The sequence below is a fragment of the Saccopteryx leptura genome, chromosome X, assembly GCF_036850995.1.
Source record: "Saccopteryx leptura isolate mSacLep1 chromosome X, mSacLep1_pri_phased_curated, whole genome shotgun sequence".
Lineage (NCBI taxonomy): Eukaryota > Metazoa > Chordata > Mammalia > Chiroptera > Emballonuridae > Saccopteryx > Saccopteryx leptura.
The window spans coordinates 12,433,486-12,456,987 of NC_089516.1; the positions used below are offsets into that span (position 1 = coordinate 12,433,486).

A 23,502-nucleotide genomic window follows, 5' to 3' on the forward strand; every position below is an offset into this window, starting at 1 on the left:
CTTCAACTGGTTGAGCAATTGGCTAAAGTAGGTACTGGCTCCCCAAATGCTCCCAGTCTTGCCTTAATTATCAGGGAGAAACCTGGGGCTTTACTCCCCCTCTTCCCTTTCTGCAAACCAGTACCCTGGGGACTGGGCAGCCACAGGGGGAGTGGGAGGCCAGGGGCTTCTCAGATGCCACACACAATGTGAAGAAGAGTGACATTACATTTCCCACTGGCTTCTGGACAAACCCCTCCCATGCATCCTCCTCAGTGACTTGTACTTCTAATGGACAACTGGATATTGGGAGGGCTGGAGGCAGAGAAGAGCTAAGCGGGGGGGGGGGGGACGAGGCCCCTGTGAGTCCAGAGGGTGGCAGTTATTATTCACTTCCTTCCCCCTCGTGTGCAGGTCTAATTGTTGGCTCACAAAGCCTGCAACTATCCCTTAATGAGACGACTGAGAGTAACCTTCAAAGGCAAAGAAACCATTGAAATTACACTTCTTTTCAGATAAGATCTTTAGAAAGCACAGCAGGGATATTCTGGAAATTGTTATTGACTTAATCGAAATGTCTGTTGTCCCTGGAAGACTAACAGAACAAAGCCGAGTGTGGCTTCTGTTCTCCGTTCACATACCACAAAATGATTTGCCTCTTTGCTGCTCCACTCTCCCTGTTCGTGTAGCTCATATTCTCTTTAGAACCACATGGGCTTTCATGACCATTTCCACCTGAAGTCTGAGCTTCTGGGCCAACCATGCTACTGAAGTGGCCCTTGCTGAGGTCATCGAGGCTCTCAAGTGCTCCCGTTGTGCGCATGTGCAAACTGCCTTCTGCTGTCAGTCAGCAGAATAGGGCGCAAAACTTACAGGCCTGAACAACTAACTCAACAGCAATCCTGGTCCCATCAGTGTTCCCCAGGGATCATCACAAATGCTGCATGATCCCACTTATATGTGGCATCAAGAGTAGTCATATTCACAGAGGCAGACAGAATGGTCATACTCACAGAGACAGCCACTGGCAGTGGCTGGGAGGAAGGGGAACGGGAATTTACTGTTTAAGGGGTACAGAGTTTAAGTTCTGAAACATGAAAATATTTCTGTGGATGAATGGTAGTGATGGTTGCACAACATGAACATACTTAATGTCATTGAACTGTATACTTAAAAATCCTTACAGTGATAAATTTTGTTGTGCATATTTTACCAGTAAACAAGATATTTTGTTTTGCTGCAATACACTCAGTTTGATCCGCAATAATAAAAATGGCAGTGAAAGTAACAACTTACAGGCATGGGGTTACATACTTAGGAAGTACCTCGTTCCACCCTTTTAGGTGCATTCTCTTATCATCCTCAATTTACAGATAAAGAAAGAGAGATGAGAGGAGCAGGGACCTGCTGAGGCTCACACTCCTCCTATGAGGGGGGCAAGCCTGCCTGATTCTAACACCAGGGCACTGAAGCCCCGTGAGACTCTCACCGTGCAAACGTAGCTCAAAAACCAGAACTCTGGTGACTGTGTGTTGATAGGTACAGGCAAAGACTTCCAGGCCACTGGCTTGTGCTGGTATATTACCACCAACATGTATATCCTACAAGCAATGGTAGAAAGTTCTGGCAATAAACTTGTGGGTTGTATACACTTCCTTGTGGAGTGATGGGTAGCTCAGGTCTGGAAGGCACAATGTCCCATTCTGATTCCACATTACTAACATGAATCCAGCCAGCCAGTGAACAAATTTGAGTTTTGCCAGGCATATCTTAGGAGGCACACCTGAACAAAGTATGTTCCCCGCCTTCGATGGCCTCCTAGTTCAGAGAAATGTACACAAAGACAATATTTGTCATGCTGGGTCCTGGGTTCCACAACAGGGCTGTGCTGTCGGGCAGAGGGAGGGGGTGTGGGAGGAAGCACCACAGAGAAGGGTGGGCGGAGCTGCCACTGAGATGTGAGCACCTGAGGCCAGCAGGGCGTCCAGGGGGTGAGGGGTGGGCGTGGCACGTGCATTTCCAGTCTGAAGGGCCATTGGCCTTGTTCTAATAAAGCACAGGGGACATTCCTGCCCGTGAGCTGGGCCTAGATGCTGGATACCTAATCCCGATCTGCTAATCCCGAAACCCATGCTTCCGCTCCCAGCCTGGCACCCACTTCTGCCCGAGCACCAGACCAAGGACAGAAGTGGCAGAGTCCTCAACAGCTTTGTTAGAGGGTGGGAGGGCAGCCTTCCCCACCCTCACCCCTTACCCGGACACACTCAAGGCCCTTCTCCTGTGTCCATAGGCCACCCCTTGCCCACTCCTGTGCCCACCCCAGGGGCGAGAGCACAGCAGTACCTGGTGTGGGTCAGGGGACCCACTGGTCGTTCGGGTCTCCTTGGGGGCAGTGCGCCTGGTCGGCTGAGAGAATTGGTCTTGGGTGGCCGTGGCTTTTTTGGTGGTATGGCAGGAACGGAAGGCTTCTGTAAATCCAGTTTTGGCTCTCTCTCTGGCCTTTCTTTAAGTCGTTGTTTTAAAAGCATAAAGAAGACAGACAGATGCAGTATAAGTGCCAGTACTTAGGTGCAGCTAGCTTATTTCGTGCTTAAAAAATCACCAACGCCATTTGTAAAAGTGAAGTTGGACATTAGAGCATCTTTCATTCTTTGTCACATCAGAAGAAGCCCTATAGAGCCATACTGTACTGTTTGTCTTTGCTTACGCTGGTCCCTCTGCCTGGAGGGCTACACTTGGCAAACTTCTATTCATCCTTCATTAGGCCTACTTATCATACCTGGCTGGAACATGATGTCATGATGTCCCTATCTCAACAGCTGGACCCACTCGCAAAAGCAGACTTAACTTCTTCACCTGAGCCATGAAGGGTAGCCCTGTATAAACAGGCTCCAGTTGGACACTTGCTGGTATCAGCATACTGGGCACAGCCTGGAGGCTGCCAGCCCCAAGGCAGGACCCATTCTGGTCATTTCTCTAGAACCCTGCATGGCACCTGGTACATAGCAGGTGCTCAGTAAATGGTTGACAAGTCTGGTAAATGACCTGCCGGACCTTCTGAGTGTGTGGAGGAGAAAGGTCTGTAGAGGGCCACGAGCCAATAATGAGGGGAGTGCTTCAAAGAATGAGAACTAGTTTTGCATTCTTTCTGTGCATTTTGAACTTGGAAGGTAAACTGGGGCTTCACAGGTATTCGGTTCCCAAAGGCTTTGGGGGTCAAGCTGTTAAAATGAAGTTAATGCCAGATCTTGTGGTCCAACCGGGCAGCGTTCAGTGACAGCTTCATTTTACTCTGTCCCCAATTAGCCTTGCCCTGTTCATGGCATAAAAAGCAAGTATACACATTCTTCTTTATAAAGACAGAACTTCAGAGAGTTGCCTATCTATCGGACGGCAGGCAGGTTCCCTGTGTTCCCTTGTAGCTGGAACTCTGAACATGTTTTTCTTGCAAACACAAATTCGTATTGTTTTGGTGCCCCGGCCAATTGGCAAAGCTTGTAAAAGCCTATCAGCTATTGTGCAGCTATTACAATGCTCATCCCAACAATATTTTTTTTGGGGGGAATATACTCCATCCGAGAATGCTGGGAACTCATTAGCTGATTGATACACAGGGGTAGGGGGCGCAGAGGAGGAAGCGCTCAGCTGGAACGCAAAGAAGGGAGGGTCCTCTTGTAGGAAGGGACGGGAGGGCAAGTCTTAGGGTGGGGCTGGCTCCCTGGCTTTCCTGCTGCTTTTGATCAGGGCTTCCGACTTCTTGAACCACTGTGGCAGAGAACAACGGGGCCTGGAAAGGAAAGGAACCAGAAGTATGTGGCCGCTTGGGCAGCCAAGTAAGGCTGAGTCCGTATGTTAGCACGGAACACAGCAGGAAGTATCCTTATCAAAGAGCCTGGGTATTAGCCAGAAACTAGCCATGTGTCCTCCATGAGGATAGAGGAGGTTATGTCACAACACACACTTTTATCAAAGAGCTATACCTACGGCACACGGTCAAGGGCTATTTTTTCATTGGTCTGTGACACATACCTGGTCTTTACAATGAGGTGCACAACTCAAGTTTTAACTGTTCACTATGAAAGAAAGAGGTGTAACTTCTTAAGAGCTTACAATGTTGGTAAAACTTTTGGCAGGCTGACATAAAATACTCAATTTCACAATAAAATTTCATGAGACCACCCAGGAGTACCTCTAAATAATTACAATCATTAATTCAGCATTTCTCTTGTGACTTACAAATAACTGCTTTTTAAAATGGAATGTGCTCTGCTTCCTGTTCATAATAACAACATAGCACTTTCCCCCATAAAATGTGTGATCAATCAAATCTTAGACACCTAATAAAATGAGTCCTTCCACAGCATGCAGATTTCTTTGGGAGAGACACTCGGAACAGTAGAAGTCGAACATATCTGTAAGACTGACTGTGAGATGGGGTAAGCTACTTCCCTGTAAATGACATTTCTGACCACCTTTACGGGACTGTAAACACTAAGCTGCGTCTTCTGGTTTTCCCATCTTCTCATCTTCCAGCATTCTTGACCAAAGACACGTATCTGTAGCCTGGATCAAAGGCCCAGGAGTGACTGAGGACAAGGATGCTGCTGGTGTGGCCAGGGCAGTGACGGTAGGAGGACTGGGCTGGGAGAACTCCAATGTGTTAAGCGACTGGGCCTGTTCTTTTTCATTTGATGAGAACTTCGGGCCCAAAGAAACACCATATAACCCTCTATCCTATTTCCTTAGATATGGGATATTTAAAAGCAATCACAACCATATTCCAAAGACAGAGCAAATCCTCTGGGTGATCCGGACTGGTCCGGTGACAGACAGCTTCATCTCTTGCTGTTCTGGAAGTGCCAACCAAGACTTGATTTCATACCTTTTTCTTCTGTTCTGTTTGGCAGTGTTTCTGGTCTTTCGGGAGGTATCTTTCTAATTTCATGTTTTCTCTCAGCAGTACCTAGGGGGGAAAGGATAACTGTTCAGAAAACACTTTCTCTACCATTTATTAGACACACCAGCATTTTAAATATTTACCGGGTACAGCAAAGTTAACATATTTTTTCCTAAGCTGAGTGCTGGTGTTACTTGGCAAACACAAGTTGCTAAGAAACAGACAGAAGCCATTTCTGTCCTATGTCATTAAGTTTGCCTACCTATATGTCCTTAATTTAAAAAGAACACCATTAATATTTTGTGATATTTAAATCTGACTGCTTAGTTAGGCATCAAAATAGTCACAGGAAATTCTTGGGTGTGGGTGGGAAATGTGTATAAATAAATAAAGAAGTCAATCTTCAAAATATGCAAATAAGGGGTCACTGGGTATTGTGCTCTATAATTAAAAAGAAATTTCACAGGGACCTGGGTTCCATTTTGTAGCAGTTTTAAAATAAAACTGCTGCAAATGGTTTGCTATCCCTTCCATTAAGGAGTGAGGTCTATGACCCCTGTCTGGAATGTGGATGGCTTGGGACTGCTTCAACCAGTGGCTGAGGCAATACCGTATAATTTCCAAGGTTAAGTCCTGAAAGGCCATGGAGCTTATGCTGTATTTGCCAGAATACTGAATCTTCATGTAAGAAGTGAATTACCCTGAAGCCACCATGCTGTAGAGGCCACATGTAGGCCGTGCGCAATCACTTTGGCCTATTGCTCCAGCTGAACCCAGCCTCCCAGCTGCCCCTGCCAAGGGGAGCCAGACATGAGAGTGAAGCGGTCATCTTCAAAGTGAGACTGCCAGCCTCAGCTGGTCCAGAGGTCTCATCTGAGGTCTCAGACGGCATGGAGAAGAGAGAAAAGACACCCTGGCCATGCCCTGTTCAGATTCCTGACTGCAGAATTCATGGGCATGACAAGATTGTTGTTTTACACTGCCAAATTTGGGGTGGCTTGCTATGCAGCAGTAGTAACTAGAACATATTTTTAATTGGAGAGATGTACAGAGAAGACACAGTGGTTCTCCCTAAGTCCTTTCAATTTGTGTCTGAATCCCTCAGGTATTACATTTCCCCAAATGTACCAATTAGTATTTCTTCTTTATCCATGTGGACTGCAGTGGCTCCCTCCCCTGTGCTCTGACTTCATCTGTGTCAGTGACTTCAGGCACATAAGAACACTTGAAAAATAGCTAATGCATGAAACCAATCACAAGTATTATGCTGATTTACAAATTTGGTTGAATGCTATGGATGTGTGCTTGGTACTAAATCTCAAGTAAATATAGCATCAGAAACCAAAAGAACTTAAAAAATTTCACTGAACACATACTTTACCGACATCTTAATGACTCACTACAAATTAAATACTGTATCTGATGTCTGTCAATTCCATATCTGATTCTTTCTCAAATAAACACAAAGAAAGTTGATCATGGGGAACATATGAATATCTACCTCCCTGTCACAAAGTGGTTCCTAAGATCATTCATGAGGATAAATGAGCAAGAATAATCTAGGAACATTAAATGTCATCTGGCTTTGCCCTCAGAGATCCAGAAGTTTTGGTAAAGCTGTTTTGAAAGGATAAGAATTTGCCTACCATGTTACAATGCAGTCTACTAATGATAATGAAGTCCAGTATTATTCCTAGAGAATCAGGAGGAATTAACAATCTTACTATCATGAAGAATCCAATCCTAGTTGCATTCTAGGGTACCTAAGCCTTGGACCACTCAAAACATCAGTATGGCTTCTCACCAGTCACCAAGGCCTCTCAGGAAAAGGGTCTTCAGAGACAAGAAAATGAAGAGCCTGCTTTAATCTCAGCACAATAAAATATTTATCCAGCCAGAACCACTAGGTGGCAAAACTAAACTGCTCAATGCAAACGAGAATGGGGGCGGAGCAGAGAGGTAATTAACATCCCATTTCAGGGCTTAATCTCTGTAATTTTCAACTATGCTGAAGGGAATGGGAATGGAATTTGGGGTCAAGCTGATTTTTCCACAAAACTTGGTGAGCTGAAAGAACTTAAGGGAAAAAAACCCCAACTCCTAATAAATCTGTAAATAAATCAATCTGGAAATTTATTCACACTTTAAACGCTACAAAAATTTCATAATTATGAGTGTGTAGAACTAAAAATACCCCTATTCTTCTTCTGTTTTAGTTGTTAATTTTTAAAATGCCACTTACCGAGTTATTCATGGAGGAATTTCTCCCCATAATTAGTTTTTAACTAATTATAAAGTCAAATTATAATTTAAACGATTATAAAGAGGAATTCTATTGAGAACTATGAATTATCATCTTTATGTATGAGGCTCCATTGTGCAACGAGTTACCCAATGTCTGACAACATCAAGTCTTCCCATATCAGTCAACCTTAATATCTGAACTGCACAGAAAGTGAATAAGATTCTTTTCAAGATTAAAAAGATTCATAAGAAAAAGTATTCATTGCTAGAAACAAATATTTTTTCTGTTGTTGGGGGATGGTAAGTAAAGTAAGTACAAATTTTGTTTAACCACACGGGACAGACATTGTAAATTCAGTGCCACTATCCATGCGCAGTGACATTATGACCTATGGGAAGCGATCCTCTCCAAGCTGATCCACAATTGATAGGGCAGGCAGAGGTGAAGGAGGACAATTAGGTTCTCCTCTCCTCAAAAGCGGTTTATTAAAAAAATAAAAACAAAGCAGACAAAACTGGCTTATACCAAAGCCAAATCCTCTTGGTCATTCTCTTTGGGAGGCTAGACTTTTTTTTTTTCTTTTGCTGTATCAGGGATATATTTTAATGATATGTTTATTTTTTAGGAAATACAGCAGTTATTTAAAACCTGCCTGTTGAGGCCAAATCATTACCTCCCGATTTGGTAATCTGGGGTATTTGAATCTAAGAATCTTGAGATCTATCCAGGACACTGTAAATATGCGCAGAGAAAGACCCTCATGGTGTTGACAGAATGGAAAGGTACCTTACCTGCCCCTTGCTTGATGACAGGAGCAGACGGAGGAGGTGGCTTCTTGGGTCTCTGAAAAATTAATCACAATAATACCACATGAGATTGTTGGCAGGCCTGGCCTCTCACATAGAGGACCACAGATCATGTTTTCTAGATGCAGTTTGGACAGTCCAGAGAAGCTCTCCAAAAAATAGGGAAAAATCCTCTCTCTAGGGATGCTAGATTTTGGCACCTTTAAACAAACACTAAAATACATTCAGTCTGCAAAACAAAACTCTGATGGACAAATGAAATACCATTTCCCCCTTTCTAAATTTGTAACAGCCTTCTGGAAAAGCTCAGCTCAGCAAAAAAATGGCCTGAAACCAGCAGGCACAATGGTACTCCTACGCTGAAACCGCATTTGCAATTAAGATTTAATCTGCTGAATAACCAAGCAATTCAGAAAGAGTCAATGGGGTGGCTTTAAATCAGATCTGCTCTGGATGTGGGACCTTCAACAAAATGCAGGCTCGGGGTTGGTGCAACTGGGTGGGGCGCTAAGCCGGCTACTTCCCTCCCAGGGCTGGCAGGCCACTTGCAGGACCCCCAGGAGACCAGCTGTATCCTAGAAACTGGAATGGAGTTTCCTTGCCTATCAGGCACTACTTGTTTTACTATCCTGTTCTGTCACTGCAGGTGACAAACGTTGCAATGCAATCAAGGTTGCAATGCAATCAACGACATTCATCCCTGAGCTCCCTGCTTACCAGGATTCACTGTAGAAGAGAGATGGACAGACTGGACTTGGCAAGTGATTCAGGGGCTGAGAATCCAGCCAGGGCACAATTACTGGACACTGTTCTTGGCCAGGGGAGAAGCAGGCCAAAGGCAAAGAAAGAACCATCTCAATATCAAATCATTAAAGAAAGATGGAAATGGGGAAGGTTTGAATATGGGATCCGTGTCACTGCTGACACTTCTCCTGACTCTCTCTGGACATCATATACTTATAATTAAAAACAAAAACAAACAAAGAAAAAAACCTCACAGACTCTGCTATGTTCTGAAAATTCACTCCTGTGACATTACTGCAGGGACCACCACATGTCCCCACCCATCCTCGGTTCACCCCACCAGTGCCCACCACTGCCTGTTGCAGTACCAGGGCACAGGAAAAAACATGGTTTTAAGTAAAACCTAGAGAATACAAGACTCACAAGTTACTTTCCCAGTGGGGAATCACAGCACTTAGATTCAATGACATTTCAGCTCTGCTTTGTACTAGCTGGGTGATTTAGCCAAGTTACCCCTGAGTAAGCAGTTTGTATGGTGGGCAAGAGGTGGGGCTTCAGAATCTGTCATTAGAAATCCTGGCTCACCCTGGCCAGTTAACTCAGTCGGTTAGAGCATTGTTCTGAAACACCAAGGTTGTGGGTTTGATCCCTGGTCAGGGCACATACAGGAAGCAACCAATGAATGCACAATTAAGTGGAACAACAAATGAATGCTTCCCTCTCTCTCTCTCTCTGTCTGTCTAAAATCAACCAATCAATAATATATATTTTTTAAAATCCTGGCTCTTTCAGTTACCAGCTGGACACTAGGCAAGTGATCTCACCTGGCTGACCCTTCTCATCTGTAAAATGGCAATAATTTTACCTCTCTCTTAAAGAGGAGGCATCTTCAAAACAGAGGGAGTCGGTAAGTACTGCCTGTTTAATCCTCATGACAACTCTATAAGTAGTGATATTATTATGCCCATTTTGCCGATGAGATAATTGAGGCTTAGAGAGATGAAGGCATTTCCACAAGTCACCAGGCTATTAAATGGGGCAAGGGTCTAGAAGTCTAGCCCAGAACTGTCAGACCCACAGAGTGCTCTTAAGCACTATGAAGGGCCCATCCTGCCAGAGAGCATCCACAAGACAAACCATCATGTGGCTGTAAGCCACACACCGAGTTAACAAAGGCACAAGGAACTATAGCATGTTCAAGTTAAAAAAAAAAAAGGGGTATCAAGTTGCAACTACAGTATAAGCTGAACTATGTTACAGTACATGCAGAAAAAGACTTGGAAAGCAAGAAATTTATAGTGGTGATCTCCAGGATTATGAGTGCACACACGTGTGTGTTTCTTCCTTAATATTTTTCTATCTTGTCTACATGCATACAAATGTTATCATTAAAAAAGAAAGAAAAATGCTCAAAGGCCACCTCTCCTTGGACAGAGGCCCTCTCCCAGATGGATGTTCCGGCTCTCAGCTCTTCTCCTCTTTCCCCTCGCGCCAGCGCCTTCCGGATCTCTACCCCAACTCCTTCCCTTTCCTTCCTCCCTTTTCTGTCTTTGCATAAATTAGACTGGGGACTGGTGTGTGTTTACCTAATGAAGTTATCACTGAAACTCTGCCAATTAACCTTCCTTTACCTCAAGATATGAGTAATTTCTTATTCACGAAACTGCCAACACCCTGTGGCCTAATTCTTCCCAGCCAAGGCCCAACAATACCTAGCCCGCAGAAGTCTTCCTCACCTTCTGCTGGTCTAAAATATTTTATAACCAATTTCACATGAGCCTCCTCTTGCTGAGGCTGTTTGTTCCCCCAGCAACCTGGCCTCAAACCACAGGGCCTCAAATAACAAAGACAATTACAAATCACCATATTTGCCGAGATTACTGTACAAAGAACAAAAACCCGAGTGTTCTGTCAGGTCTGCTATGTAGCCGACATGAAATGTGACAGGGCAGAGCAGAGGGGAACCAAGAGAGACATGACGGGAAGTGTTGGGCTAACAGGCAGCATGTGGAAAGTGTAGTCGTGGCAAGTGCGTGCATGAATGTGGCAGAGGAAGAAGGCAGGGCTGTGAGGGTTTGTTTGGAGCCCTAGCAGTTGAGGAGGCAGGTGGGGCAGTTTTGAAAGAAAGGCAAGTTTGTGAGCTGTCTGTCTTGCATCTACCACGCTTGATCAACACTGGCCAGATGCTTGACTGGCTTATTAGCAGAGTAGGTTTACAGGTTATCCTTTTTCTTTTTTCTTTTTTTTTTTTTGCCCTTGACTGACTTTACTCTGATTCCATCAAACTTAGCCTTCCTGCCTGCTTAGATGAAAAATGACGCCACATTTTCAAGTAAGATGTCTTTGAAGGTAATTCTAAACAGAAATCAGGGCCACGGTTCCATGTAACTGTAGACCAACCCCCAAATAATTAATACAGAATTGTACATGAGCCTACATTGATTTTTTTAAATGTAATGGGAAGGCAGGGCAGTGAGAACTGAAAGGTAGGCTGGGTAAATCTGTAACAGAATATGACAAAAATTCATCATGGGAGTTCACAATTCTCAAATAAAAAGATATAAGCACATCACTGAGTTGATGTCCCCCCAAATGTCCAATTGTGACTGGATAAAGGAGATGGTGCCACTGGGACCTCCAGGTTAAATAGTAGGTCAACGTTTTTCTTGTGGTGTTTATCATTGTTAACTAGCTCCTGCAGGTGTGCAGACAGAAACATCTTCAGCTCAGGCATCTATTTTGTTGAGAGAGAGAGCAGGGGGGAGGGAGGCGGGAGGAGTGGGAAGCAGCAACTCATAGTAATTGCTTCCTGTATGTGCCTTGACCAGGCAAGCCCAGGGTTTCGAACCAGCGATCTCAGTGTTCCAGGTCAACACTTTATCCACTGCGCCACCACAGGTCAGGCTCAGGCATATATTTTAAGTCATGAATTTTTATTGCTCTTATTTATTCTCTTTATTTTTCCCCCATGGTGAAAGCAAAACACTCCAGCTCCAAATTCAGGTGGCTTTAGTCTGCTCAATTTGCAGGTAGAGGCTGAAAACAGAGGGCCTTAGAGCTAGGCTGAGGCCGAGAGGGGCCATGCCAACAGGTAGGTGGTAGCCAAAGTTGGCCCAGAGTTCACATCACTCAACGTCCACACTGTAGCAATTAATTTAAAAAGAGCCAACATGAAAATGTTTAGAAGAATCAATGAGCCAACATTTTCTTATTTCTGGGAGAGCATAATGCGTCCCATGGTTTTTATATAATGCAGGGCACATAATCCTGTGTTTAGAGTTGTTGGCTTGGACAGAAAAGCAAACACCATCTTTCAAAAGCTATAATAGCTAGATTTGATTTCTTACCACTACTACCAGGAAGAAAATAGATGTGAATATTGTGGAGTGAGGACAGCAGGAAGGCAAGTTTTACTTCCCACTGAGTGATTTCAGAATTGCCTCTGCCCTTCGCTTGGCACGTCTGCCAGTCCCAAGTGCAAGAGCTCATCATCTGGCCAACCGTCCTCCCCGGCAGGAATCTGATTGACCACTTTGCCTCTTGAGCCAGTCTGCCTTCAGAGCTCTGGCCTTCAACATGCGGTTTGGTGAAAATAACCGGAGGAATGTAGCCCTGATGGGCTGAATACCCTTTACGGAGGCTTTGTTAGAGAACTATGGGAAGGTTCTGAAAGGTCATTTTAGCTTGATTTGGGGCCTTGGGAAGCCCTTCTCCAGGAATTTGGCTAAGTTCTCTGGAGCTGTCTGTGTGTGTGAGGCTGGAGGGGGTGACACAAATGGACAGTTCCTGACCAGGGGACCTGTCATGCCTTTAGAAACACATGGAACCTTCCACTCTGTCCTTTTCTCCCCTGTCCCTGGATTGGCAGTACTCAGGTGATTACAGGGCCTGGAACTGCTCCTCTGTACCCTGCAGAGTCCCCCAGCACAGGAGACTCCCAGGAACCACCACAGAGCCTGCGCTTGGCAGGGTGCCTCTCGAGTTTCCTCTCCTTAGCCTCTGGCCTGGGGGCCTGCATTCATGATCTCCCCCTTGGCTGGGCCCATCCAGATTGCTGGTCTAGTGGCTAGTCACCCAGGCTCTAATATTCAGCTTCTCCCTAAGATGCTCTCTCAGTTCAACCTCTAGCTCACCCCTTTCTCCATTCACCTCACCCTGAAAATGATGCCTCGATTCCTTGTCTAGAAGGAAGGATCTGGGCTCCCCTTGGGAACAGAAATATGACAAGGAACCTGGCTTCCCTTTTCTCCCTTTTTCATACTAGTACAGGAAAGACTAGCAAGTAGGAGAGGAGAGACAGATGGAGGGGAAGGTACACCTTGTCACCAAACGACCAAAGGATTCCTGAGTGTCAACTCTCTACCAAGCATGCTGCTATGGACTGAATACTTGTCCACTGAATGGATCCAGAATTCGCATGTTGAGACCTAATCCTCAATGTGATCCTCAAGGTGGGGCCTTTGGAGGGTGATTAGTTTATTCAACTGGAGCTCGCATTAATGGATTGGTGCCCTTATAAAAGAGACCTCTGGGAACTCCCTTAACTCTTACGCCATGGAAGGACACAGTGAGAGAATAGCTGTCTATGAACCAGGGCCCACTTCCTGGGCCAGCACCCTGACCTTGGACTTCTCAGCTTGCAGACTGCGAGAAATGAATATCTGTTGTCTATAAGCAGCTGAGTCTATGGTATGACGTTATAGAGGCCCAAGTGGACTAAGAAACATGCTATTAGGCCCCATGAAGGGAGAAGCTCAGGGCATGGGCCCTGCCTTCAAGGAGATTCCAGTTCAGATGGAGTGATGGGAGAGAATCACCTCAGACAAGAGTATAGTGAATGAGGGGATCAACTGGGAGAGCACAGGCTGCAAGTACCAATGAAGGAAACAGAGGGAGCACCATCCTGGATACTTCAGGGAAGCTCAGTCAGGGCTCCGTCTTAGGCCATACTTGGGTGACATTAACCCCTTGACAATCCCCACCACTCCAGGTGAAACTACACAGAAAACGAAATGTACAGACAAATAATATCATGAGTAAAAAGTTTTTCATAATGCTGCTTATTAGAAGCACATATTTATTTCCTTTTGGTAAACTAAATACAGGGAAATAATTTATTGGGCATCTTTAGAAATGAGAAAGAATAGTGGTTCTCAAAAGGCTGAAACAGAAACTTTGAGAACACTTTTATAAACTGAGTTGTCAGATGAGAGGGGCTAAGGTAAAAGGCCTCCTAAGAACTGAGGAAAGAGTGCAGTCAGAGTTGATTGTGCAGAGCAAAATTCACCTGCGGTAGATGAGCCGCTATGGGAATCAAGGAATGGACTTCCTTTCCTGTGAAAGATGGAATGTGCAAAACTCCTGCTGAGTAATCTAGAACAATCTTAAGAGTTGCACTTGAATAGAATGATCTTAAGGTTGGCACTCAATTGTAATCGAGAACATGGGACACCTTCTTGATTGTGCTACAGTGTGTCTGGAAATTGATGTTGAACAGGAAGGGTCTGGTCAGCTACAGAAACAGAAAAATGGAGAGTTGCAAAGGCCAAAGCACCATCCAAGTTCAGCTGAATCCAGCATGGCGCTCCCTTGGCAAACCTTTCCCTCTGGTGCTTGAGGGGGCCTCAAGCTAAACCTGTGAGGTCCTGCACGAGAACAACTATCTCCTCTTGCTTTCATTCCTTGCTCTCCCAGAAAGCACCAAATAGATGGTGGTTTCCTATAGGATCTGGCCTCTAAGGAATCAGGCCCACGGGGAACAAATACCCAGGGCAGGCAGACCCACATGTTCCAGACGGGCTGACGTTTCAGTACTGTTGCAACTTGTAAGCTGGTAGTCTGTTCCCTGAGTCTCTGTGACTTGTCAAATGTAAGAATGCATATCTGTCATGGCCATATTTAGAAATGTTTGAGGGTGGGTTTCTGTGCCCCTGGGGCTAAAAGGCAGACCCTCTTACCCTGTGGAGCATTCACTAAGGAAATGCCTATGGGACCTTAGCAATGCCCAGTTGTTGGCATAAACTCAGAAGAGCCCTCCAAATCAATGCACGTTAGGACTGTGACATCCTTTGGTGATTCAAACAATTTCTCTTAAAAGGACTGACATCTGAGACTTTATTAAAACACTATCTTTCAGAAATATTATTTCAGGAAACCTCTTCTAATTTCTTTAACAACAGTGGAAAGTGTTTCTGCTCTTGAGAGTCCGCGGTCTCATTTTCCTTCAGTGATAATGACAGTACTGCTTCATTAGAGCTCTCTGAGTATTTAATCTTTCCATTTTGATATTCAATTTTCCTGTCAAGGCTCAAAATAAACAGACAGCCATTGAATTTAGGTTCTCTTGTAAACAGCCCAAATAACTAGTCTAAAATATACAGCATGAGATCATCAGTTTGTGCTTCCTGGGAATATCTTGAGGGAAAGCCCCAGAGTGTCTGACACCCTGGTGAGAGAACTCCCCCAGCGCTCTCTAAAAGGAGGATGTCAAGAATTCCAAAAGGCCCTGTGGTAACCACCTGAAGCCACACCCCAGCACAAAGTACACCCGCCTCGTGGGAATGCTTCCATGATGCCTACTGATTCAAGAGGTCTGCTGTGGAATACATGCTGTTTGCTTCTGTCTACCCTAATCATCACAGATCGTCTTCTTTTCTGGGTGAATGACTGCAACCTCAGCCACTGGCAAGACAAGATGACATTTACTGAAACCTGTGGCAGAATAAAATGTTTCAGACTCTGTCATTCACATAGTGTCTTTGTGTTAATGATTCTAATCATCTTTACATAGTCCACGCAGCAAATGACAACCCCATCTCCAGTCACGTCCTCATCACTAACTCACCAATACTCTGGGTGGAGCAATAAAGGCTGGTACAACAACCAGTGCCAAGCTGGTTGGCTGGTTTTATAGGCCGGAGAGGATGGAAAAGGATGTAATACTTTGAATTTTCTAGAAGCTAAATGTCACATTATACAATCTCCTCTCAGCTGTAGGAATCCCTTTGTCTGACAGGTACGGCTATTGTTTCTCTAAAATTGAGTTTTCTGCTTCTTAGGGACAAGATTAAAAGACCTATCAGAGAGATGTTGGCTGCTTGTCTCAGGTTGGAGGAATGCCCATGGGGTCCCAAAAAGCATGCATGCCTCAATGAGCAAGCCAAGATGAGTCCACTCATCACTGACAACTTCACTCTTTCAATGGAATCTTCCCTTAATACCTTATGTAACAAAGCAGAGCTTCTAGAAAAGTATGCCACGGAGCCTCTCTCATCTGAGTGAATTTATTGCCCTACTAAAATATGACTGGGAACTAGAAGGCAGGGTGCCAACATGTAGGCAACCACAGGGTTTGCCCACTTGTTGAAAGAAGATCCAGACTTGACCTTAGCCTTAAAAATGATACTACCTCAATCAGAACCAATAAAGTGGCACATGTGTAGTAGGACCACATACTTGCTTATTATTCCTTGGCCAAAGGGAGAAGAGTCACCATGAAGGTCTTGGCATCCAAAGGATGTGACCACCTTTTACCAGGCTTACAAAGATTGGTGAGAAGGGTGAGCCGGGCAGTCTGGATGGCCTGCTGGCCTCCACTCCCTAGGAGAGGCCCACCCTCAGTATCCTTTTGGAAAGGTGTGACAGGTTTCTACAGCCCTGAGTAGAAGACCTACTGCCCAATTATTTTTTTTAGGTGAGACGAGGGGACACAGGGAGGCAGACTCCAATATGTGCCCCAACCAGAATCCACCCAGCAACCCCCATCTGGGGCTGATGCTGAAATACTGAGCTGTTTTTGTTGCCAGAGACAGGTGCGCTCCAACAGAACTATGTTCAGCACTGGGGGCCGCACTTGAACCAATTGAGCCACTGGCTGCGGGAGGGGAAGAAAGAATGAGAAGAGGGAAGTGGGAGAAGCAGGTGGTTGCTTCTACTGTGTGCCTTGACCAGGAATTGAATCTGGGGCGTCCATACACTGGGCGGACACTCTATCCACTGAGCCACTGGCCAGGGCCCCCCTGCCCAATTCTAAGCACACAGGGCAGCAACCGTGTGTACTCTTCACTTCCCATCAGCTGGCATGGTGGCCAGCTCAGAGAAGGGACCCAACAAATACAGAGTGAATGAACATAAAATATAATTGTCATACAGCAGATCCTGGAAAAATATATAAAATAACATGAAGATTATTCCATTCTGGGCTCACTTGTCTCTACAGACATATTTTATGAAGCATTAGATTTCTTTTTAAAGGCTATTTATCTAAGTTCTTAATTTGTTTGGATTCCTGTGGAAGCTCACCAAGGCACCAAAATAATTGTGTTGACTTGACCAGCTGAAGCAAAAAGAACCAGAGTCAGATTTCTATCATTACTGCACAGTTTTAGCTTCCCATACTTGTAGTAATAGTAATTACAAAGACTGGAAAAATTCACATGTACGGGACACTTACCAAGTACCAGGTGCTATGCTAAGGAATTCCTATGCATCTCCTCAGATAATCTTCTCAAGAGTTCAACAAGGTAGGTGCAATTATTCTCACAATTTTAGAGATGAGAATGCTGAGGCTTAGAGACATTTAGTGAGTTGGCCTTGAACTGAACGAGTACGTGACAGAGCCAGGGTTCAAGTTGAGGTGTACTGGATGCTACAGCCTAGAGTCACAACCACTATACTCTATAAATTTTTGCCAAACTTCATTCTTATGTCTTATTTTTTCAAAACATTAACTATCCAGTTGCGACTGTTAGCATCTGTTTTTGTCAGGGATGATATTTCAACTGATAAACCACCAGTGTGATCAACTGTCATTAGTAAAAAAGAGCTCAAGTGATTTTGCTTGGTGGACAATTTCTACAATGAATGATAAGCTCTTTTCTGTCCTGTGAATTTATTCCCCTACTAAAATATGGCTAGGAACTGGAAAGTGGGGTTGTTATCACTTAAACAGATACCTGCTTCTATACCAGCACTTCCAACACTAATGTGCAAACAGATCACCCGAGGATCTCGTTAAAATGCAGCTTCAGATGTGCCAGGTCTAGAGTGGAGTCTGAGTACTTTTGGGGTTTTTTTAGGTGAGAGCAGTGGAGAAAGTGAGGCAGACTCCTGCATGCACCCCAACCAGGATCCACTCGGCAATCCTGTCTGGGGCCGATGCTTGAGTACTGAGCTATTTTTAGTTCCTGAGGCTGACATGCTTAACCAACCCCAGCGCCCAGGGCTACACTCAAACAAATCAGCAACTGGCTGCGGGAGGGGAAGAGGAAGAGAAGGGGGAAGAGAAGCAGACGGTTGCTTCTCCTGTGTGCCCTGACCAGGAACCAAACCTGGGATGTTCATATGCTGGGCCAACGCTCTATCCACTGAGTCACTGGCCAGGGCCTGAGTATTTCTAACAAGGTATAAACAATGCTGTTAAAGTTTGGTCCATAGACCAGAAACAAGTATCAAGAATCTAGAAAACACTAGGAAGCAGAATCTAGATTCCCTGGACCCCAAACTCAACTCCAAGAAAGAGTAATAGGTGTGGAACAGAACATTCTTCAGCTAAACAATGAAAGAAAGTAAGCTACAAAAAGCCTAAGGGGTATGGCCCTAGGCTTCAAACCAATCTAACAATCCACGAGGCATGATCCTGTTGGGCACTGACACCATGTAGCTTTTTAAACAATTATATCCATTCACCTAAGCAGCATATATACCATCAATGCTGTTTAGCATCCTTGGCAACCAATCCTCCAATAGGGTAGCTATCCTTTCCAAACCTCAGCTCTGTGGGAATGGTGATGGGTTGAGGTTAAGTTCATGGTCCCATAACAGAGCCTTCAGAGCATGAAGAGGGCCAAGGCCGGGAAAGGCAGGAAGGAAGAAGTTATGTGAAAGCCTGAGCAAAGAGCCCTGAGGTGCAGAACAGGATGGATAAGACCAAATAGCTGCCACCCTGCAATGAAAAGTGCTTGTCACTTTTCAACATTTCTTGTTACATCATCAGGATTGAAATAACACACTTGAAGTGAGGCAAACAAAGATGGACTGGCTCATTTAAACAATGGCATCATATAATGGATCACTACAAAGAAAGAAAAAGCACAGATCAGAGGTATGTATATCTACAGATATGATATGTGTGCATACATGTCCACATATGTGCATACACACAGAGTGTAAGATTAGCAGGCCTCACTCTGTAGCCTCAGCTTCATGTGTGTTTTAGCCGCTTCCATAATACTGGCCACTTGACCACCGCCAATGACCTGCTACATGGATGCTGGCAGACCACTTACCAAATGGAGCACCCAAGGGTTTTTGCCATTTATTTAGGTGCTTAAATAAGCAGGTATTATTCCTAGTGCTTTACACACATCATCTTGTTCATTCATGGATCAACCCTACAATAAAGATCACTGTTTCCAGCTGACAGATGAGGAAACTGACGCTTGTGGATTAACAAACTTGTTCACAGTCACATGGGCAGCCAAGGGTTCAGAATCTGGGCCCATAAAACTAAAATGCCAGAGCTCTTCAATGGTACACCAAACTTCCCACACTTTACACCCAAGCCCCATCAGGGAGCTAGTATTCTGACAGTATGTGCAGCATGAGATCGAAGTCAAGAAGACTTACATTCCCCTCCTTTTCAAAGTCTGGTGGAAGCAACTTCACGAAGTTATCAGGGAACACTCCTCGTCTGCCGTTGAGCTCTCCTTCCCACCAGCCTATGTCGATGCAGTCCTAGGAAACAGAAGAGCGGAGAATGAGAAACGGGGCAAACACACTCCAGAGAGGTCTGGTGTCCCTTTTAGAGAGAACGAAGGCCCTTTTCTTGCGGCCGCTATCCACGCAACAATGGTTACTAAGACTAAGTCAGCACAAACCCCAAAGTCAGATGGGAGAACAAAAGCTTAACTGTGCTAGAGTTTCTGGCTGGGACTCAAAACCTACTGCTGCTTTTCGATGACCTGAGTCAAAAAGATCTTTTTCCTTTAAATATTGGAAGATATGTTTTCTTCATTTTAATTTTACTGAAATAAGAACATTTCATTAACTTGCAAGCGTGCTTTAGAAAACATCACATGCATCAATGTCCTCTTTGATTAGCTTGTCACAAAGCTTGTCAAAATTAAAGAGGGCTTTCCGACTGGCAGCCAAGCATAAGAAAAATCATAACTTCTGCAAACTCATTAATGTGCCATTGTCCTTCACCTTCTCCTTTCGATGTTGATGGGACACAGTTGTCATCACAAAAAGCCCTTCCCCACCATACAGAACTCAACATTTGCTTATTAAATGAATGAGTAAATCTATTTTTTCTTCAAAATCAAACCTGCTTCCTTCTGAATAATCCCTATTTTGCTCATTCACTTATCAAACCTTTACTGAGTGCCTGCCCTATGCCATGTGCTAGTGGGAAAGAGTAAGACGGCCTTGGCCAAGCTTCCACCCTGAGCCTAATGGACTCACAGTTCTCCTTATGCCACTCTATTTCCCCCATATCCAATTTGGTGGAAGTCTGCTCTGTTCTAGTTTTATAACTTATCTCATATTTGTCCTCTGGGTCCAATTCCACTTCTACCACTCCAATCCAAGGTTAACCTGGCCTGCTGCGAACCTTCTCACTTGGGCATTTCTTTCACCTAGTACAATACACACACCACTGTCGAGAGCACATCCTTGAGTAAAAATGTGACCCTCAGACTGTATCAACAATTTCAGTTAAAGGCCAAAATGAGTGAAGGTTTTAAAAAAAATACTAGGAACCCAGAGGACTTTCAAAGTTATATCTGAAGGAGGAAATGCTCAAGGGAGTGAGGAGATCATGCTCAGGGTTCATGGAGAAACTTACTCGTGGTCCTCCACAACACTGTGGGGTTAGGAAGGGGCCAGAGAACTCAAGCAGCAGATGCAGCTGGCCTAGGCCTTGGCTGTTAGGCCCTGGACTGCCCTGGCTTATGCACTTGACTTGTGCCTTGCCAGATCATATATTCCAGCAAGGTGAATAACACAACTGAGTGTCCACCATTATACCCACAGCCCATTGTACAATTCCAAATATAATAAATATTGGTGGAATCAATAAAGACTCTTCCTAACTCGGAGTTCTGTGATCTCTAGTGGTCAAATACTTGGATTGCTACAGGACAAGATAGCCTCTACATACCTTCTCTCGTGATGATTATACACAAGTTCACGAAAGGCTCATCTCAGGTGAGAAGTGATCACCACCATCCCTTCCCCCAGTGGTCTGTTAATAAGGATAAACTGAACTTTCAGAAGAGAATGTGGGTTTTAGAAATGGGTCCTTAATCACAGATTTTAAATTCTAGTCTCAACCAACACCACAAAATAGACATTTCAAGCAATCAAGTTCAGATGAGAATTTTAATATGCAAAGGCATATCCAGAATAACTTTAGAACTGATGCACGCCTACAGGGAAAACAGTGCATATGACATTATAGTTAAATCTCCCATCAGTGGCGAATGGCTTAAATGGCTCATCTACATTTTGCTTCTTAAGGAAAACATTAACAGTGATAATTAATGTGTAATTCAAGGTAGGAGAGGGAGAGATCAAGATAGAACACATTCTAATTGTTCTGATTAGTATAAGAACAAACACAAGGCTCACGAATGAGATAAGCACATGCAAAAGAGAAAACTGCCACTGTGATTTATAATAGTAAGAAAAGTGACAACAGGAGCCTGGTGCAGGACAGAAAACAAGAGGCAGGTCAAGGTGCTAGAAGTGAGATGGAGACTTTCAGACAATCAAGGCATTTTTTTTTTTGTCTAGCAAAAGAAGCTAATTTAAGGGAAACAGAAACAATTATAATAGCAAAGTGAGAAGTGAAAATAAACCCTCCTCAAAAAACCAGGCAAAACAACTAGCCTTTAATGGCAGGGATGAAGGGAAGACTATTAGTATGAGGGCTGTGCTTCTCGAAATGTAAAAGAGCAGCGAATTCAATTTATTCACTGAGGATGTGAAATGCACGGGATAGGAGAGGAATTCAGGGAGATAAAGAAAATCACCGTGTCCTCACGGGGCTCCCGAGCTCCAAGCATAGTGGGAGATGCAGACACAGTGAGTCAGTATGGCACAGAAACACTGGCAAGAGTGCTAGGCTGGATTTCAAAACAAGTGGGACCCAGAGAAGCTGGACAGCCCGAAAGGAGAGAATGAGGGCAAGAACCGAGGCGAGGAGAAAGGTCAAGGGCAACATCACCGAGTGTGAAGAAAGGGAAGACAGAGAGTGGGAACCAGGTCTCAGAAGAGAAAATTCAAGTACTGATGCTTGGAGCAGCAATTTTCAACCATTTTTTATATCATGGCACACATAAACTAATTACTAAAATTCTGCTGCATACCCCCCAAAAGATATATTTATTGATAATCTGACAAAAATAATAGGCATAACTTTGATTCATTCACACCAGATGGCTATTGTTGTGTTGGCTATTGTCATTTTTTAAAATTTGACAATCTATGGGAAAAGAGGTCAGTGCCCCCGACTAAATAGTCAGGTATTGCATGATTTAAAAATACTTGCAGGCCCTGGTCGGTTGGCTCAGTGGTGGAGTGTCGGCCTGGCGTGCAGGGGTCCCAGGTTCGATTCCCGGCCAGGGCACACAGGAGAGGCGCCCATCTGCTTCTCCACCCCTCCCTCTCGCCTTCCTTCTGTCTCTCTCTTCCCCTCCCGCAGCGAGGCTCCATTGGAGCAAAGATGGCCCGGGCGCTGGGGATGGCTCCTTGGCCTCTGCCCCAGGAGCTAGAGTGGCTCTGGTCGCGGCACGGTGACGCCCCAGAGGGGCAGAGCATCGCCCCCTGGTGGGCGTGCCGGGTGGATCCCGGTCGGGCGCATGTGGGAGTCTGTCTGACTGTCTCTCCCTGTTTCCAGCTTCAGAAAAATACAAAAAAAAAAAAAAATACTTGCAGCAGCCCTGGCCGGTTGGCTCAGTGGTAGAGTGTCAGCCTGGCGTGCGGGAGTCTTGGGTTCAATTCCCGGCCAGAACACACAGGAGAAGTGCCCATCTGCTTCTCCACCCCTCCCCCTCTCCTTCCTCTCTGTCTCTCTCTTCCCCTCCAGCAGCCAAGGCTCCACTGTAGCAAAGTTGGCCCGGGCGCTGAGGATGGCTCCACGGCCTCTGCCTCAGGCGCTAGAGTGGCTCTGGTTGCAACAGAGCAATGCCCCAGATGGGCAGAGCATCGCCCCCTGGTGGGCATGCCGGGTGGATCCCGGTCGAGTGCATGCGGGAGTCTGTCTGACTGCCTTCCTGTTTCCAACTTCAGAAAAATACAAAAAAAAATAAAATAAAAAAATAAAAATACTTGCAGCACACCAGTTAAAAATCGCTGGCTTAGAGCAAAGGCAGTGCTTGGCCCCCAGGAGGTTCGCAAATGACATCTACTGAACAGTAATATGAGGTATGAGTCAAGGCGGCACCCATGAGCAACAGGGGCAGAATTGAGGAGCAGGTGGTTAGTGATTTGTGAGGCCAGAATGTCATCAGGGTAGAGGCGAATGTTCCCAAGGAGGATGGCAGGAGATGGGTGAAGAACAATGAGTCAATAGCTGACCACTGAGGTGAGAGGCAATGTGCTAAAATACTGGAAGATTTTAGAGTGACTATATAATTCATTTCCAAACCCGGGACACTATAAATAATTACACCAGGACCATAGGCATAACCTAAGACAATGGTTACCTGACTAGATTTTGAGATTCCAATAAGGATAAGGAAAGAGCAGTGCAGGCAGGTGATAGGAGGGCCTCCGAATGACACCGGAGTTTGCAGTGGAAAAGCCTAAAAAATCAGCATGTAGATGAA

General features: G+C 44.9%; 1 protein-coding gene across 7 annotated transcripts in view; it reads right to left on the bottom strand.

The window, feature by feature from the left end:
• Nucleotides 1-23,502, bottom strand: part of SH3KBP1 (SH3 domain containing kinase binding protein 1) — a 442,009-nt gene that overhangs the window by 51,110 nt on the left and 367,397 nt on the right. For all 7 annotated transcript variants that reach the window (XM_066357664.1, XM_066357661.1, XM_066357663.1 and 4 more), the window contains 4 exons: nt 19,298-19,405; nt 7,913-7,964; nt 4,862-4,942; nt 2,323-2,482 (listed from right to left, as the gene is read on the bottom strand). In XM_066357664.1, coding sequence (XP_066213761.1) covers nt 2,323-2,482; nt 4,862-4,942; nt 7,913-7,964; nt 19,298-19,405 — 401 coding nt within the window. The remainder of the gene's footprint in view (nt 1-2,322; nt 2,483-4,861; nt 4,943-7,912; nt 7,965-19,297; nt 19,406-23,502) is intronic.